The 18,487-nt window shown below is 48.6% G+C and overlaps 2 protein-coding genes across 2 annotated transcripts; both read right to left on the bottom strand.

Annotated features, from left to right (window-relative positions):
* Positions 1-478: 478 nt before the first annotated feature.
* Positions 479-11,576, bottom strand: BMI1 (BMI1 proto-oncogene, polycomb ring finger). The gene is made up of 10 exons (XM_032991388.2): positions 11,035-11,576; positions 5,745-5,878; positions 5,142-5,238; positions 4,359-4,414; positions 4,184-4,234; positions 3,816-3,924; positions 3,680-3,725; positions 3,030-3,128; positions 2,512-2,592; positions 479-2,426 (listed from the first exon to the last, which is right to left on the bottom strand). Exons 2-10 carry the CDS (start codon positions 5,854-5,856, stop codon positions 2,097-2,099), a joined length of 981 nt encoding a protein of 326 aa, XP_032847279.1. The 5' UTR covers positions 5,857-5,878; positions 11,035-11,576; the 3' UTR covers positions 479-2,096.
* Positions 11,577-13,356: 1,780 nt separating this feature from the next.
* On the bottom strand, positions 13,357-16,869 carry COMMD3 (COMM domain containing 3). The gene is made up of 8 exons (XM_042802073.1): positions 16,703-16,869; positions 15,621-15,732; positions 15,459-15,522; positions 15,313-15,347; positions 14,934-14,994; positions 14,791-14,847; positions 14,634-14,693; positions 13,357-13,580 (listed from the first exon to the last, which is right to left on the bottom strand). Exons 1-8 carry the CDS (start codon positions 16,833-16,835, stop codon positions 13,521-13,523), a joined length of 582 nt encoding a protein of 193 aa, XP_042658007.1. The 5' UTR covers positions 16,836-16,869; the 3' UTR covers positions 13,357-13,520.
* Positions 16,870-18,487: the final 1,618 nt, after the last annotated feature.

Genomic DNA, 18,487 nt, shown 5'->3' with positions numbered 1-18,487 from the left:
GCTGGGATGTGAGAATACACCATTTGCTTATTTTCAGGAATAAGTCGGGGTCAAATAAGGAACAGCAAATGTTTTCGAGGCAGGCAACCAAGACAAATCATGGCGATTTTGAGGCTTTTTTTTTTTTTGTTATTTTAGTACTCTGCTGTTCTGCTCACTAAAATCTTTTGTACACCCAGAAAGACTTCCAATGAGAACAAGATCTTTGTCCTTTAATACCACATTACCAACAGAGGTCATTTGCTATTTTTCAATGAATTATCCCTTTTATTTGTTTATTTCTTTGATCAGCTATAAATGAAAGTTATTTGTGTATATAAAACTGAAGTTTTTACTGTTGAAATTGAACTGTACATGTTTACTACAGGAAAAAATATCAACTCTTGTTTAACAAGACATTATACATCAATAAGCAATAACCTTGTGGAGGATTTGCAATCACCTGGTCTATAAAAACAAGCAGGACAAATAACAGCAATTTATATGCAAAAGTAATGATTTAATGACTATAAGCAAGACAAAGCAATAGAATTGTGCTTCTTTTGCAGACTGGAGACAATGAAATGTTTAACTACAATTTTCCCGTACAAACATGAAACAATATCCATATAGAATAAACACCCTCACAAATGTATAACTGATGGGTGATGAACACACACAAAGTTCGACCAAAGCAAAGCACAAACTGAAAAGTGTTCTGGACTGTTCATATTTTATAGTGGAAAAGTTCTTTCTACTGAAAAAAAAAAATACCCTTAGAAGCCTCTAATAAAATGCACCTATTTGCAGGCCATTAAAGAGGAGGCATTCTCCACAATTTATTGGAAATATTAAAGTACCTGTTAAATTTTAATGAAGTTAGTACTGTACCATATACATATATATTAAAACAAATTTAGATAAAATGCCTTCATCCAGCGACTTGCTGGTTCCTTAAAATTTATACCAAATAGTTTATGGCTTCTATAATGATTCCATGTGCTTTTAAAAACACAGTCCCACCACACCAAATAATAAAAAGGTAATCAAACAGGTCAAAGACTTCCATGTCCCTTAACTCTTTTTTTTTTTTTTTTTTTTTTTCTTCTTCACTGCATCACTTCAACATTTGGTAAAGTAAAAATATATCACTTGGAAAAAAAGACAAAGCCAGTAAAATCCTTTTAAGATTGCCAATTGCCTCCAGGTTATCAGAGACTTGAATGTGCTTTCCCAATACTGTAGCTCTTACACGCAAAGTGTTTCTTGCAGTATGAGCAAAGCTCAAACAGGCGGCATCTGCAAGGGTCGAACCAGTTTAGAAATTTAACAACCATATCATGAGTGCATGAAACACAATATTTTCTTTATAGTATTTATAAATATATCATACAATACTGTTTCCTGTTATGTCATATACCAATATGGCATTGTACAATAAGCATAATGCCATCTGATTCTTACAAAAGCGAATCATTTAAACAAGTCAGTAAATAAAACGGTAATACCCGCTTTTAGGCATACAGATTGTAAAACTGAAGTTTACTTTTCTTTTGATCGGTTCTGCGCAGCAACAGAGAAGTAAAAGATGCAACATAAGAATCAAAATGGCTAATACGCAAAAATTGTTATTCACAGTGACATGGCTACATATATGCATTATTCTATGCATATTCTTTCCGTTTTGTTGGATTTCAAGATGAAAAAGCACTTGCTTTCTACAGGTTCACAAAACAGCATAAGAACAATAACAATCGAAGAGAACGCAATGGAGGAGTTAGTCTGGATTAACAAACTACTTCCCGGGATTTGTATCGACTTCTGGAGACTCCCGAGTCCAGATGATGGGGACGGAAACAACTCCACATCACTCAGAACAGGTGAAGGTGTAACTTTTGTTTGCTTCCCAGTCCTCTGAAAACAATTTACATTTCAATCTCGCGTTTCCATTAACGTCCATCCTGAATGTCACCTAGTCCGCCTTTTATAGCCAAGTTCAGTGTCACTACAAAAGAAAGCAATTTGGACGATAGTCACATGGATTAGCATCTATAAAGCTGTAATGGCATGGAGAGATCTATATAAAGGAGGGGCAGGGGTGGTAGCCTGGTTGGCAGTCAACCAGATGAAGTGGCCGAGGAGCCATTTATCGATGTTTTCCTCGCTCTGTTGGTAAAGGAGGACTGATGGTTACTGCTGGGGCTGCTGCTGGTGCCGTTCATGGTGCTGGAGATGTGGGGGAACTGGGGGTGAGGAGACTGGACCGGTGTGCTGGGGCTGGGCAAACAGGAGGAGGTGGAGGGGATGCCTCCCGCCGGGCTGCTCGCCTTGTCGCTCCCAGAGTCACTTTCCAGCTCCCCGCTGTTATTCAAGCCTTCCCTCTGGTGACTGATCTTCATCCTCTTGCAAGTAGGTCGGACCCGGTATTTCAGGGGGAGAGGCCCGTTCTGCAAGGCAGAGGGGAGACCCTGGTAAGCGCCCTCCCTGGGCCACAGCCCACACCCCCGTGGGGGGCACGCTGGCCACACTCACCCGCCTCCAGGTGTAGATGTAGGCAATATCCATTAGGGTGTAGTAGTCCTTCAGAGGCTCCTCCTCATACATCACATCAATCTGTTCAAGATACAAATCCTTGCATTAAGGAGTGTCCAGGCATTTAGCCCTAAGCTATGTTTGCTCTGAGGCAAAAGTAGTCCCGCTGCCACATATCTCAGAAAATTGAAAAACTGCTATACCAAACCCAGCAGGGAAGAGGGAATTTTTGCATCAATTAGATATGTTTTAAAGATGTTAAGGAGAAATTTCTTGATACTTTGATATTTGCAGCATTAAAAAAATTACAGTGTCAGCAAACTCTCCAGATAGGTATTTTAAAAATAATGTTCATAATCCCATCAACATATTGTACACGCCAGAAATACGTGGTAATTCACACTTGCTGTAACTGGCTGTAATGAGAAAATTAGCACCAACCAACAGTACCAGGCTTAGAATAGCATGATTTATATTAAAAAAAAAAAAAAAAAAAATCACTCTTCCCCCATAGGTACCTGGAAAGTGTTAGGTATATCCATTTTACTCCGCAGGAACTTTCTTAGATGCATCACTGTCATTGCTGCTGGGCAGCGTAAGTATCTCTTGTCATTCACCTGATGGCATAGGAAAGAAAATCAGCCTACTGAGAACAAGCAGTTAACTCCCATCAAAGTTGTACTCTATCATTTTATGTTAATTTTTTAAAATGCACCTTATTAAATTATTAACTATAATATAACAATTTCTGCTGCTTTATAAGGATCAACAGAAATAAGTGGTAAATTACATTCCAGAATAAGTAATTAAAAATGCAACTGATTTTATACATTGAGAATTTTATCTCACAGTAAACCTCTTTTTACAATATATACGTATTGCATATTGATTTAAAAAAATAATAAATAAATAAATTATTGCAGAATCTGACAAAAAATCAGATTCCTCTTTAAAAGTAACATGGCAAGTATTTTTTTTATTTTAAAAAGTTGTTTACATAAACAGTTTACAAAGATGTTTGACCGCTTCCATACCTAACACCATAACAGGAGGTGTGCTTCTTTTGTCCTAGATATGAATACCTATGCATTTTTTTCAACTACAAACCTGCCCCAAAGACGTTTGTGTGCATGTTACATTTCCCCTAGAGTAAAGAAAAGTTGTTTACCTCTTCCTTTGATTTTTCTTTCTCCTTATTTCCTTTTCGTTCCAGTCTGTGAGAAGAAATGAAACAATTACAACAAATCATATATATAGCTGCTATCAGTCAGGTAAACATAAAATATTGCCATTCTGGAACTTGCCTATTCTGGTCAAAGAATTCAATGGATAAGCTTATTATCTCGTCGTCTGTTATAATTCTTTTGTCTTCATCAGCCACTTCTCCCCTGTCTTCATTAGAGCCATTGGCAGCTGCGCAGAAATTTCCACAATAATTTACATTTTGAAATTCAAATCAGGAAGAATGGCAATTCTCAGTAACAAGAAAAAAAAAAATCTCCGTAGTAAGATTATAAATTAAAGCTACCCAACTGTTAATAAACTTTTATTATGCTGAACTTACTTATTAAAATTCTATCACAGTAATACATAATTTGTAAGTTAAAAAGGAAACAGCAAAGCATCTAGGTCAATGCTACATTTAATAAAGTTGTGAACGAGAAGCTTTTACCATCAGCTGATGGATGAGCAGCATAAAAATCCCTTCTTCTTTTCATTTCATCTAGATGGAAAAGCATATATTTTTATTTTAGTACATACTCTGTAATTCCTGGTACTCTTATAGAATAGCAATTCTGGTTTTGTTTTTCTGCTCCTCATTAAAAATACCCGATTTAACTACTTACTTTTGAAAAGGCCCGGTACTAGCTTGTATACAATATCTTGGAGAGTTTTATCTGACCTGAAAAGAGAACAACCGCAAAACGTAAAATTAAGCAGATGAAACCATATTTTAATCCAAGCAGCAGCTCCTCATTTATAATCTTTCACAACAATGAGGCATCTTCTACAAAGCGGGAGGCTAGTCATAAAAAGTTAAATTACAAGACCTTGTAATCAAACTAACACTGCTCTAAATACCGCTATAAACCAAAACTCATCTGTGCTACCACAACTGAAAAATCATTTTCTCAGACTGAAGGAAGGCCTTCAAAACTACATGCCGTCCCTAGAAAATAAAGAGACCAAAGAGTAACACTGACAAGAAAAATATTTCTGAAAGGAAAAGCATGCTTTTAAAGCTTTTGCTTGCAAAGTTTCAGCAAGAGTTTTCATGACTAGAAGCTATGGCTGGAGTGAAGCATGTCTGGGAGATAAAGCAAGTGGGGGTAAAAAGTGTCGGGATGGTACACATGAGAATGGGGGAGAGGGAAGAGGCATTGCATCAATGGCTGGCATATGCAAAAAAAGACCCACAAAAACTTTCTGTCTCACATCCAGAGAAATCTTCAGTTTCAATCAATGACAAAACTCCAAAGAGAGAGCATACACACGAGTTGGCTTGTAAATTGACAAGTCCTTTCAGATTTAAATCGCAGAGGGTGAGATAACATCTACAGGACTACTGCTGGTCTCCCCATGTAAAGTAAAATAAGAGATGCAGGGTGCCCATCGCATCTTTCTCCTACCTTATATTCAAAAGCGGTCGAGTTTTGTGAACTTGGACATCACAAATAGGACAATACTTGCTGGTCTCCAAGTAACGCACGATACAGGTCTTACAGACTGTAAATCAAATACGAAAGCCTTTTAGTGATGGTCGTAGGTGATGCTCAGATATGCATAGATAGAGGTGCGATTTTTCTAAACTATGCAAGCTAGAGCAAATCGTCCATTGTCAGCAGCCCGCTGCTTAAGCTAAACAAATACCCAAATAAGCTGCAATTACCATGAAAAGGAGACGCTTAGAGTACATATATTATGACTTTAACAAAGACCCTAGGGCCATCGTCAGAAAAACTGCACCGTGGCCAGGCCACCTATTTCCCAGCCCGTTGGTCGGGAAGGTGGAGGGGTGGCGGTCCCGAGCACCTCGGGGGGTTTGGGGGCTTGGTTTTGGTTTGCTGTTCTTTTTTTTTTTTTTTCGCCTATTTCCCTCCCCCCCCCCCCCCGCCCCCTTTTTTTTTTTTTTTTTTTTGGTGTGTGTGTGTATGTGTGTGTGTGTGTTCCCGGGATGCCGGGAAAGGTGGGAAGCGGCGGGGGAACAACGCGGAGCGCCCGGTCGTACTTACAGGAGTGGAGGCACTCTATGATGGTTGTTGCATCAATGAAGTACCCGCCGCAGAGCACGCACATGAGATGGGGGTTTAGCTCGGTTATTTTGATTCTGGTTGTTCGATGCATTTTGGCGTGGTGAGGGGGGGCTCTGGAAGACACACACAGGACCGATCAGCGGGGACGAGCGCGGCGGCGTCCCGGGTGCCGAGATCCGGCGCGTCCCCGTCCCCCGGGCAGTCGCATCCCCCGGCGCAGGCGAGGATGAAGCGCGGAAGGCGGCGGCGGCGGCGCGGAGCCGGGCGGCGGGCGGGGGCCGGTCCCGAGGCCGGCGGCGCAGCTCCGCTCCGCTCCGCACCGCCCCGCGCCGGCCTGCGCGCAACCCCGCGGAGGCGCGGTCGCTCCGCGGCACCCACCGCGCCGCTCCCCGGCGGGCACCGGGGTCTCCACCGCGGCGCTGCGGGGCACCGGCCGGCTCGGGCGCTCCGGGAGGCTCGGCGGCGATGCGGCGGGGTGCTCCGGGGCGGGAGGGACGGGGAAGGGGACACGGCCGGGCACCGGGCTGCCGGCGAGAAGCACAAAGGGGAACCAGCGCCTCCCGGTGCGGCTGCCCTGGCATTTCCGGAGAGCGGGGAGGGGCGGCGGGGGGAGGGACGGGGGGGGGGGGGGCGGGGGGGACGCACCTCGGAGCGGGGCCGGGCACCGGGGCGGCAGGGCCGGCCCGCGAGGGGGGTCCGGGCGGCTGCCGCGGCTGCTCGGTGCCGATCCGGATCTGCTCCGCTCTCCGAGGGGGTTGCTATAGCAACTTACACTTACACTTGGCATCCTGCCACCGCTGGGAACACACGAGAGCCGGGCGGGGGGGCGGCCGGGGGGGTGGGGGGGGGGCGGGCCGGGCCGAGCCGAGCCGGGCCAGGGGGTGGGACGCGGGGCCCGGGGGCTGGCGGAGGGGGGTGGAGGAACCGAGGAGCCCGCGGGGGTCTGGGAGCCCAGTTGCGAGGGGAGGGGAGGGGGACGGCGAGGAGGGAGAGGGCGGGAGAAGTGGGGGGGGGGGTGGGGGGTGGGCCCGGGCGGGGTCGGGGTGCCGCAGCCCGGAGGGTGACGGGGCGCGGTGCGGGGCTGCCCGGGCGGCGGGGACGGCCCCGGCCGCGGGGCTGAGCCAGGCTTTAGGGTCTCAGCCCGGCGGAGGCGAGCGCCAGAGGCTCCTCCCGAGCCTCGGCCATTTCGGATCCTCTCAGGGGCCTCTCTCCACGTCGACTCGGTGCGAGGAGCTGGGCTGAGATCGCTCCTCTTCCTTCTCCGCTCCCTTCCTCCCTCCGCCGAGCCGCGCTGCGCTCCCGGGGTCCGAGCCCCCCGCACCGCCGGCGGGGAGCCGAGCCCCAGCTCCCGCGCCGCGCCGCCGGCATCCCCTCTCCCCCTTCTCCCCTTTCCTCCTTTCTCTCCTTCCTTCCTTTCCCTCCCCCCCGCCTCCCCAACTCTTTCTCTTTCCTCGCCCCCACCTTTTTTGACTCTCGCTTGAAAAGCCTCCCGTGGACGAAGCGAGCGCGGTGCAAAGTTTTGCAAGAGGTTTATAGAGATTTGCAGCACCAGAGTAAGGTGTTTGGACGGAAGAAGTCCAAAAAAACAAAGTCTCTGGATCCTCAAACAAACCCCCTTTTCAGCAATAAAGCACACCGGGGGGAGTTGGGGGGGGGGGGGGGGGAAGCCCAAACCGACTTTAAACGGTACATTGGTGACAACATGCGAAGGACCATGTGACCAGATCATTCCTAAAGCTAAATCAACACCTTGTCAACACAATGCAGCGACAAGAGTGAAAAACAAATGTCATTTTCACAGTCTGAAATCCATAAACCCCTATCGGATGCACTGGCACCAACGTTAGATGCACACATACTATTTAAATTGAGAGGGAATAAGAGGTAAAGGGGAAAGTACACCGAGGGAAAAAACCCTGTCAACCAGCTCAATGGCAAAGTAAATTATTTTCCGTCAACCAGATCCTGAAAAATGTAACGTAACAACGTTGCTCCAAAGCAAGCTATTAATTTCCCCGTGTCACCGCTCCCAGCACACCAGCTCCTATCCTTAGTCCCCACTTTTCCCGTGGCTTGCAAGCCACCTCTCACGGCAGCACCCTCCAAGCTGGAGAAGTCTCAAGATGTGAGGTTCTCCTCAGCCACTCGCAAACTTCGATGTTAGGCAGTGGGGAAAAAAAAAAAAAAAAAAAAAGACAACACCCCAAGATTTCTAAAAGCTTTGAATTTCGGCCAAACTGCCCAGGACAGGGGTACAATATTCCTCAAGAAGTGTGCACAGCGCCAACGAGCGACCCTAGCCAGGAAACTTCTCTTGTTGCTGCAGAACCCTCGAGTGAGCAGCAGATAAAACTCCTCAGCGTCAAAACACAGCCAGCCAGCACACAGAAAACCAAAGTGCAAGAAGCAACAAGCTAGACCAGGTCCCCAAAGCTGTTCTCAGCCCCGTGCGGGAAAGCAGGACCCCCGCTGCATTGCACTGCGTTTAAATGTCGCTTCCAGGGTCCTTGACCCTCCGCTTCTTACTTTTAAACTGATACCAAGGGTTTGCTTTTCCCAGAAAAAGCAGAGCCCGGGCTTCTACACTCCTCTCTGAAGAGTCCAGTGCCCTGAAGCCGGCGACTCTGAGGTCCCTTTAGGTACTTCACCATGGACAGGCTGCTTTCACGGTTCTGTGTTTTATTTGTTCGAGCCACTACCTCATAATTCATAAATATCTGAACCAAAAAGTCCAGCAGTGACCGAGGTCACGCAAGTCGGCTGACCGAGAATTCCTTCCCAGCCCTGAGAGACTGGGATAAACCTTTCAAGACATTAACGCGTTTATTTCACGCAGGCGTAGCCCCTTCCCAAACGGTGGGGGATTAAATTCAACCGTGAAACCTGTTTTGTCGAAGCAACCCCTAAACTCGGATTATTTATTGCCCAAAGATAGCACATTTTCAACGTGCTATGAGCTATCTTTGAAATCAGTGATTTTCTGCAGCGAACTGAACCAGGCGCCTAACTTTTCCCCAAAAGCCACTCGTACAGGCACATGCACACGCGTGTCTGTGCTTTCGGGTATGTAAGACGAACGCAGCACATTTTACTACAGCATCCTGAGCTTAATATTTTGGTACGAGGGAAACCCTTTCAGATCTTTTTCTGCTCGTGCTGATGGCACGGCGAATACCAACACTTCACATAGTCAATACAAACAGCCTCTTAACCAGGACAATATATATTTACACACTGACACACAGAACAACTAAACGTAAAATATACGGAGATAATACTTGCTAGAAGTAAACACTGCCAGACAACTGATTATTTAGAGGCCTTAAACGGGTTATGTCAAAATGAAGAAAACCAGAAGTGCATCCTCCTGCTACGAATCAGCTGCATTATTAAAAATCTATAAAGGCAATAAGCTATCAAACCTTGCTCGACAGGTCTCTACCAGAAAACACATACATAAAAACCAGAAGCATCCCTCGGCTAGGTTTGTGTACTTTGCACCCATCTCCTCTCGGAAAACTCTCCCATCACGAATAAAGCAGCCGTCATTCTACATCTTCGCCCATTATCAGTCCGAGCCACTTGGACTATCGAGCCTGCTATTACTCTTTCGCTTTAAAATGACCACATATGTTTTAAAGGAGGGACGGTGCTTCTTTCAGAGCAGGCATACGGGGCTCAAATGTCTCTGCCCAGCTCGCTGCAGCGAGGAAAGTCCTGAGCATTGGCAGCAGAGTGCAAAAAGACCCCAAGTCCCTTAAATCCCCTCCCTGGAACTAGGTGAAGGACACGATCCCTCTACTTAAAAAAACACACTAAAATGTTAATTTTGTATTACCTAAGCAATCAGGTAGGTTAAACCTTCGTGTCTCTGGCAAACTGCAACACAAGTCTGTCTCAGTTTCCAGGACGCACTGCACAGAGTCACTCAAAGTAGTTTTATTGGACTGTATTTCCAGAATCAGCCCGGGCTTTGGGACAGTCCCATAAAATAAGTTGCTCTGACCACTACAGACTGTGCAAAAAAACCCTTTTAACGCCAAGCTTGCAGAGGGGCACACACGCCCAGGTTTTCCTCGACTTTTCTGTAGAGTGGAGGAGTGAATCAAAGTTTCTAGAGGCTGAAAAGTGACTCTCTCACTTTTACAGAAATGCGATTTTTCTGCTTATTTTTACCTGATTATTTGTAAATATTTACAATAGGCACAGAGGAACATCCCACATTATATATTGCCAAGGCCATACAATTACAAAAAGATACACCAGCAATTTTCCAGTGCTGCCCATGAGCAGCACGAGGAGCTCACTCGTGACATCTTTAAGATCTGACAAAGGATTTAATGTAAATTTACCCTTCCCGGGCTCAAGAGAACCCCCCCCCCCCCAAAAAAAAAAAAGCAGCAAACAAAAAACGCCCCCCCCCCCCAATAATTAGAGAAAACAAATTCAAAAAAACCCCCCTGCGTCCCACAGACAGATCACCTTTGCTCCAAAGGCTCCAGCAAACCGCACGCCCCAGCTCCTCAAGATCGCAGCCAAACTGCTATCCTCACCCCCCAAAAAAAGTTATTTCTCGGTGTCGGCCACCCCCTTCCTCTCCAAGCAGGCACAAACCCCCAAACTTTAGCATTTAGAGCAGAAATGTAAGAGGAGACACTGGAAACAACTGGGAACCGCCATCTTACCACCCATCCAATTTCACACAAGTACTTGTCCAACTTAAGTTAATAACATTTTCTGCTGGGTGCCCCGACGCCTAACAACCCCTCCAGGAGGATCGCTACCCCCCGCTGGCTCTATCTCTATAAAATGGGTGCGTTATCTGACATTTTAACCTCCCCCAGACACATTTCTTTCGGGGAGGACTGAAATCACTTGACCCAGGCAGCTCCAGATTTCACGAACGTCCCTGTTTAATCAAAATCTGCTTTTAAACAAAGGGCGCTCAGGCCGGGCTGGCAGCAGGGTCTGGAAATATAAATATTCTCCTCGGGGGCCATGTGCACAGAAAGGTTTTAGGGGGCGTCTGGAGAAAGAAAGGAACTAAAATTTGCAAATGTGGGTGCGTAACGCGAGCGAGTGCACAGGCTGCTGCTGCGTGTCTGTATGTGTGTGTGTGTGGCTGGAGCAGCCTGTCAGCGCTTTTCCCATACGGAGAGCTCGGGGGACACCTAGGCTCCCCTTTGCAGCCCCCAAACCGGCCGAAAACCGCCGCCGAGCCCCCTTCGCCCCCCGCCCTTGGTAAGGCGACACCTCGCTTCATACGTACCCGGAAAACGGAGCCGGTGGGTGATGATCGGAGCGGCCAAAAAAGACAATGAAAGTTAAAAGTCGTTCAGCAGAAAATGAATGTGAGCCAAGCGGCCATCTTGAAATGAACTGCAGACGCTGTCAATTGCAATAAGCTTATTGCCGCCGCCGCCGCTGCGCTCCGCTCATTTTAGTTACAAAACACCCGGGTTTTCTCCTCGCGTCCACCGGCCCTTCTCGCTCCCTCGCTCTCCCTCCGTGTTCGCCGCCCGGGCGGCTCAGGCGCTGGGAGCGCAAAGTCTCCCCGGTCCGGATGGGTCCTCTCTCCACCAGCCCATTGTCTCTCCCTCTGCCCCCCGCTCCGCCTCGCGGCCTCGCTCGCGTTCCTCTTTTTATTATTATTATTATTATTACGAGTATTATTGTTGTTGTTATTTCATAGTTGGTGGCGGGGACCCGGGGAGGGAAGGAGGGCGGGCGGGCGGGCGGGCGGGAGGAGGGCGGAGGAGGGAAGAATGCAACGCTGAAGGCACACAGTGGAAACTGACACCGTCCCCAAAATGGCTCGGAGTTCGCCCGCCCCGCCAGCGTCACGTGGGGCGCCTCATTCCTTAAGGGCGGCCTGGGAATTAGCGGCGCTGCCGCCGGGGCCCGGCAGCCTCCCCGTGACCCAATCCCGCAACCCGGCCGCCTCCTCCCCCTCCGCCCCCGCCTCCCCCCCCCCTCCCCTCCCCCGCCCGCCGCCCCCTCCTCTTCCCTCCCTCCCTCTTTCCCTCCCTCCCCTCCCCCCGGCCCTGCACGCGCTCGCCCGCGCGCCGCCGATGCCTCCTTTTCCCCGCCGCGCCGCCCGCCCGCCCGCCCCGACCCCCGGCCCCGCTCCCGCTCCGCGGCTCCCGCCCGCCCACTGCCCCCCCACACCCACACCCTCCCGCAACCGCCCGATGCCCCCTTCCCCCCGCTCCCTCCGCCCGCCCCGCCGCTCCCGTTCGACCCCTCTGCTCCCTGCTTTCCGCCCGCGCCCTCGCCAGCCCCCGCTCCCCTCCGAGCCGCCCCCCCCCCCCACCATACACACACCCCCCGCCCCGTCCCGAGCACCCCACGCCCCCGAGCAGCCCGTGAGGTGCCGTCCCCGGCCCAGCCCGCCGCTGCCCTCTCCATCCTCCCCACGCCGCAGCCCCCCCCGCACGCCCGCCGCGGCCCCACACGCCGCCCGTCCCCCTTCCCCCGCAGCCCTCGCCTCCTTCCGCGCACTTGTTGCACGCTCCCACCCGCGGCCGCCCCGCACGCCCCGTCTCGCCACGCTGCCCAGCACCCCCCCGCCGGGGGTACCCCTCGCGCGCCCGCCGCCCACCCGCGGCAGCGGGACGCGCCCCTCGCCCCGCCGCGCCCGCCCGGAGCTGCGCGGGGCCGCCGGCGTCGGGGCGACACGTCCCCTCGGGGGCCGCGCCTACGCTTTCCCGCCCAGAGCGGCGGCCCCCGGCCCCAGCCCGCCCCGGCGGCCCCCGGGCGGCGTTGTGAGCGGGTGTCGCGGGGTCTGCGGCGTCCCCCCGCCCCGCGGAGGGGACGGGGAGCGCCGGGCGCTGCCGCCGCCGGAGCGGGCGGGTGAACCCTCGTGGGCGCTCGCCGCCGCCGAGGGCAAGACGCCGCCCGCAGCCCGGGCGCGGAGGAGCGGGGAGGGAAGTGCCCGGCTCCGCGGCGGGGTGTGTGGGGGGGAGGCTTCTCCGCCGCCGCGCTTCCTCCGCGGGGCCTCTCGCCCCCGCCGGCAGGTGCGGGCGGGCTCCGCGGCGTGGAGCGGCTCCGCGGCGGCCACCCGCGGCCCAGGGCCGGCGGGGAGCTGGGCGGGCAGCGGCCCCGGCGGCGGGCGCGGAGCGGCACCACGAGGGGGGAGACGCCGTCGAGCCGGAGCCGACACCCGGCTCCGCTCAGCCCCGCGCACTGCCAGCTCTCGGCGAGGCGCTCCGCTTCCAGAAAATTAAATTGACGTCCTTCTTTGCCTCCCGCGCCGCGGCCCTGCCTCTGCTCTTACGGAAGATGTAAGATCAGTTGGAGTGAAGTAACAAAGCGCGGGGGGCAATTTAGCAAACGCGCTGTAGCCGCGGCACGGGAAGAAGGGATTTTTCGCCTGATCTAACGTTTTAGCATCCTAGTTTTAGGTAATTCACCCATAGAAATTGCAGAACAGGGGTGAACAAACTTTATTAGATCCCAGAGAAAAATAATCGGTGACAATTATAAAAATGCACAAAATAAAATAGAAGGAATGTTTTGAAGACATGATAGCTAAGCAAGTATTTAAGAGGAGTTAATTAAAAAAAAAATGACACGAGCGAGGAATACCAAGTGCAGTCACAAAAAATTGTTATTTCACTTAATTCGCATCCAATGACTTAAAAAAACCCACAAACAAAACAGTTTGCATCAAGAGATGAAAGACGTTTGTCATTTAGAAGATACTCTTAGGAATGAGAGTACTTCAGCTCAGCAGGCTGACACATCCTCCTTCAATCACATCTGAGTTGCTCTTTCTAGACTTTTTGCAGCATCTTTTAGTTTTCCAACTAAATCCTAAGAGATTAAATACTGTCTTAGAATAAGCATATTTTTCAAAAGGTCACCTAGAGGAAGACAGTATTTTTTTCATACAGAGAGGCAAGAGAAACCAGCACCTTAGACCACAAAGAAATGTTGCAACCGATGAACAATGCCAGCAAGTAATTAAACAGCTCCCTATTTTACAATGTAGTAAGAGAAGTGGGAACTGAAGGAAAACACCTTTCAACATATATCATATACTAAAATAGATCACTACTCCTAATGCATAGATTTTATCGGCATTGTTACAATGGCTAATGCTGACATTTGCTCTAGGCTTTGAACTACTATATACATTTCTAAAATACTGAAAATATTTTGAGTGTAATTTTGTACTAGGACCATTCTCCAGCTAAAGCATGTCATATTTAACTAAGTCAGCAAACCGATTAAAAACACTCATTAGTAAGAAAAGGGCTACTTTTGTGACACACATTTAAAAAGCAGAGGTGTAAACCTGAAGTTTTAATATCTTGCTTTTCCCCTCTCCCCAACCTCTCTTCCCAATCCTCCAGAGTATGGTCACTTCCAAGCATTACAATACCTCTATTGTTCAGTTACACATTTAAATCACTAAACAAAGATCAACGTTTGTTTCAGTAGGTTTCTTACATGTCATTAACACCACTGAAGAGCCTTCAGTTCGTTCCCTACTTTTAATCATGACACATTTAAATCATTGAACCAGCTTCTTTAATAATTTCTCTAAAGCACTGGAAATCAGTGTTTCAGAAATATATATATATATATATTACAGTTATGAAAACAGCCAAAATATTAATTTATGTATGTAAACCATTCACCATGCAACTAAAACCAGTTACTTTGCAACTTTATTTGAGAAGACAGGAAAACTACACTTGGATAATTTTTATAGAAGATTCCCCCCTACCCTCCCAGTCCTGGTTATTTCTTTTTTTTTTTTGTATTAGTATATATTATTTCATTTTGATTAGCAGGTTGTTATAAACTTTTATATTCACAACTGGAGCCAAGCATAGAAACAGTGATAAAGGAAAGAAGTACCTGTAATTGCTCCATCGTGCAACTAAAACTAACATCTGGGTGTGATCCTGAATCACTGTTCTGAAGAAAAAAAAAAAAAACACAGCAATGCCTGTTTTATTAAAAAAAATATTGTGAAATTGCATTTTTTCCTCTGAGGGTGCTGGGAGTACAGTACCTCTACGTTTAAGGTCACTAAGTAGGAAGGCTGGTAAGTTTTATGAAGTTGATTGCTCTAAATTAAAAACAAAGAGCATAGAAAAAAAGTCAGGTCTTGGCACTGAAACAGACTAAAGAAATACCTTGATGTGTTAAAATTACCTTGATCTGATATTCCAAGCGCCAAGACACATCAGTTATATGAAGAGGAGACCTGCCTATGCTGAAAGACACAACAGTTACAAGTTCCCTACACTAGAATAAAATGTAATTTCCTCAAGCTGTCATCAAATAAAGAACTTTTTCATGGTCCTTGTAATGCTTCTTGAAAAGTTAAAAACATTTCTTAAGAGAGTAGAATTCCAAAAGGAGAAAGATAAGTTTCAAAAGCTGTTTTCTGAAGTTTGTTAAAAATGTACTTTTTTTTTTTTTTTTAATGGAACGATACTTTAATCACCTAAAGTATGGCTATATGTTTCCCAGGACAGTTTCAAAGTAGCTGCAACTGAAACTATGTATCAGTGCTGACTGATTGACCTACCTTCCCAATAGGATTTCCAATGCATCCTTGTTTTTCTGGAGGAAGAAAAAAAAAAAAAAAGGAAAAAAAGAAAAAAAAAATTGCTAGATTCAATAAATTCCTATGAGAGAAAGAAAACATAAATATGTTAAAATAGGTTTTAAAACCTGATATTCGGTGCAAAATTGTTCTATTCTTTCTTTGTCCAGTTTACAGTCCTCAAGACATGTGCTACAGGGAAAAAGAATTTATTAGTTTTCTGTTAACATTAACACAGTAGTACAGTTTAAAGTAACAACCGCTTGAGAAATGGGGTAGCTTCAAAGTACCTTATAGCAGATATGTCAGCTTTGTGCTTTCCTGCCTCCAGAATACATGTTGCAGCCGCAGCATGGCAATGTTTTAATACCGTAGGGTCAATATCTTTCAGGTCTGGATCGTCTAAAATAAATGAATTACTGATGACAAACTTATTTGCTAAATCCCAGCACACGGTACCAAGAGCTGCTGCTCGCCCTTTGAACGGCGTCTTTCCCACAAAAACTTCCAAATGAAACACATTTGGTGTCTCAGAGCGAAGGGACAGAGTACGTTGGCAAGGTGTGAGGAGGAGGAGAGGGGCTGAAGCACTGGCTGGTGCAAGCGGTGCCCGGCGGGGCTGCCCAGCGATGCACGCCCTGCCGCCTCTACAGCTCCTTCCCATTAAAAAACAGGAGGGGGGAGGGAAAAAAAAGAAAAAAAAAAAAAAAAAAAAAAAAAAGGGGGGGGGGGGGGGGGGGGGGGAAAAGGAAACCCTCAATTTCCTCTCCAAGTCCCGTCTGCGCTCCTCAGAAGCCCGTTGCCGAAGGCGAGGAGCGGAGCCGGAGCCCTCGGCCAGGCGGGCACCGGGGCTGCCACCGGCCCCGGCCGCTCCCTCCCCGCACCGAGGCGGCGGCGCCCTCATTAACACCGCGAAATTAATTGCGCGGCCGTACACCCACACGTCGGGGTGGCCGGAGGAAGCGCCCACGCGCGAAAAAAAACCCGGTCACGGCGGAGCGGCCGGGGAAAACCGCTTCACTGCCCCGCCATGAGTACACGAACGCGCGAGGGATCCGGTCCCGGGCCGGCCCCCCCTCTATTTTCGACGGGTTTAAGCTTTAATGAAGTAGGCACGCATTAGCGATGACACCCCGCGCAGCGGCACCCTGGAGCCGTCCACGGGCGACTCTCCGAGTGGGAGCCGCCCCGTGTGTGTGTGTGTGTGTAGGGGGTGGACGCCGGGCAACGCAGCACGGACACGCGTGCGTATATGCGGACACGTGCGTGGCGATGCTGGAAGAAGGAGCACGGCGCCCGCCTGCGCGCCCCGCGGAGCAGCGCGGCCCACACCGCCCCCCCCCACGCCACGCCGCCTCTCCCCACGCCTTACCCAACCCGGCTTGGGGGTGATCGAGGAGGCTGCGGAAAGCGGCGCGGAGCAGCGCGGCGTAGGGCCGGCGGGGGAAGCGGCGGGGGTCGCCCAGCAGCCGCCACCCGCCCTGCGCGTACGCCGACAGCTCCATTGTGGGCGCCGTGACCTTCGACACGCGCCCACGTGACGCGCGCGCAGCTGATCGCCGCGACGAGGCGGAGCCGCCCGGCGTGGGGCGGGCGGGGGGGGGGCAGAGGGAGGTGCTGCTCGCCCAGGGTTCCGCGGCCGCGCCGTCCCCCCCGCCCCACGCCGCGGATCCGGCGTGTCACCCTCTCCCCCCCCCCCCCCCCCCCCCCCTTCTCGGTATCCACGAGTGGGGGAACGCATCCTCCAGCCTCGGTCCTTGGGGTTTGAAGTGGGAGGTGATGCTGTTTCTGACCGAGTTTGGGGAGGGATGGGGCGTCCGGCGCAGCAAGGGTTTATTGGGGCGGGTTTAGCTCGTCAGTGCTTTTATTTCTTCATAAATCTTAAAAGTGCTTCCATCTTATTAAACCCCTAAAGTGCTCCTAGCTCAATACATCTCTAAAGCGCGTATATTGGTGTGAAGCTTTAAAGTCCACAAATCCAAGCTATACATTTCTGCAGACCTACTGCCTGCTAACTTAAAACATCAGGAATAGAGTCTTATCCCCTGCCCTATAGGTAATTTTGCTTCTGAAATGTCTACCTTAAATATGTGTATCACAAAGTAATTTATCTTCCCCGCCCTGTGGTTATAGATATGTGTATCAAACCACATTTTTTTTCCCCTAGGGTTATGGCCAGATGAAACATGAGCTTCGAATCAAAAGAATTTTGCAACTAAAATTGCTGTAGCATTTTGGTAAAGCATTTTGCACATTCTGACTTACATAAAATAGTGACAGACAATACAGCCTTCACTGGTGATTTAGTTGAGACCTACAAATGCTACCTAAAACCATCTCCATGTTAAGCTAATAAATTCCTAATGTGAGGCATTAATCTGTTATATTAACATTTTATTTTTTACATATTGGCCATCGTGCTCCAAAAATCTTAAAGTTACTATTTTACAAGTAAACAACTAAATTACATGCATTTGTATCTCAGCTAAGGACCAAATTAGGACTGAACTAATAAAACATAGGTAAAGGCCTTACTATGTCATGTGGATTATGATGTACACAACCTTTGGAGTTGAAGTATGCAAAACGTTTTAGATATCACCTTTTCCTTCATGCATGGCTATTCTGAATGGACAAGAACATTTCTGTGTAATCTGGCCTTCTTTACTGAACATGAATATTTCTTAAATGAAAAGTCAATACTGAAAGCTGCTCAGCCTAAAAAAAAAGAGTAAAAGCTAAAGGCATCTGCCAGAATAATGATTTTAAAAGAATGGCTATATTATGCCAAAAAAATATTAATTTTTTTCCTGCTACAGATACATGTCAGATAACACAAAGTGCAAAACCAACTGACTTTGCAAACAATTCCCAGATACGTCAAATAATAGAAAAACAGAGCAGAGGATTTTCCCCTCTACATTTTTAAAATTACTTGTCTTAAATAGTGTTGAGCAGGTCAGATAGCACTACTTATAAAGTATAATATTCCAGAGTAACTTAATTTAAAATAGGAAGTATAGTCTGCTCTTTCGATCATCTGCCGACCTGTGCTGCCATCCATTTGCAGGTTGACAGCGCTGTCAGAGGACTGGACTTCCTAGTAGGAACAAACACATTTCATTTCAACTATTCACAGTAATTGGCTGGTAGCTGA

This window comes from Tyto alba, unplaced genomic scaffold (genome assembly GCF_018691265.1).
Source record: "Tyto alba isolate M040663 unplaced genomic scaffold, T.alba_DEE_v4.0 Super-Scaffold_38, whole genome shotgun sequence".
NCBI lineage: Eukaryota > Metazoa > Chordata > Aves > Strigiformes > Tytonidae > Tyto > Tyto alba.
This window is presented reverse-complemented; position numbering and strand designations above follow the sequence as displayed.

Excerpts from the sequence above, each read along its gene's own strand:
- COMMD3 (XM_042802073.1), bottom strand. The coding sequence starts at position 16,835 with ATGGAGCTGTCGGCGTACGCGCAGGGCGGGTGGCGGCTGCTGGGCGAC. Across the intron at positions 15,348-15,458 it reads AATTTTGCACCGAATATCAG|AAAAACAAGGATGCATTGGA; the intron begins GTTTTAAAACCT and ends TTCTTCCTCCAG. Across the intron at positions 14,694-14,790 it reads TAGTGACCTTAAACGTAGAG|AACAGTGATTCAGGATCACA; the intron begins GTACTGTACTCC and ends TTTTTTCTTCAG.
- BMI1 (XM_032991388.2), bottom strand. The coding sequence starts at position 5,856 with ATGCATCGAACAACCAGAATCAAAATAACCGAGCTAAACCCCCATCTC. Across the intron at positions 4,415-5,141 it reads CGACCGCTTTTGAATATAAG|GTCAGATAAAACTCTCCAAG; the intron begins GTAGGAGAAAGA and ends TTCTCTTTTCAG. Across the intron at positions 2,593-3,029 it reads ATATACCTAACACTTTCCAG|ATTGATGTGATGTATGAGGA; the intron begins GTACCTATGGGG and ends TATCTTGAACAG.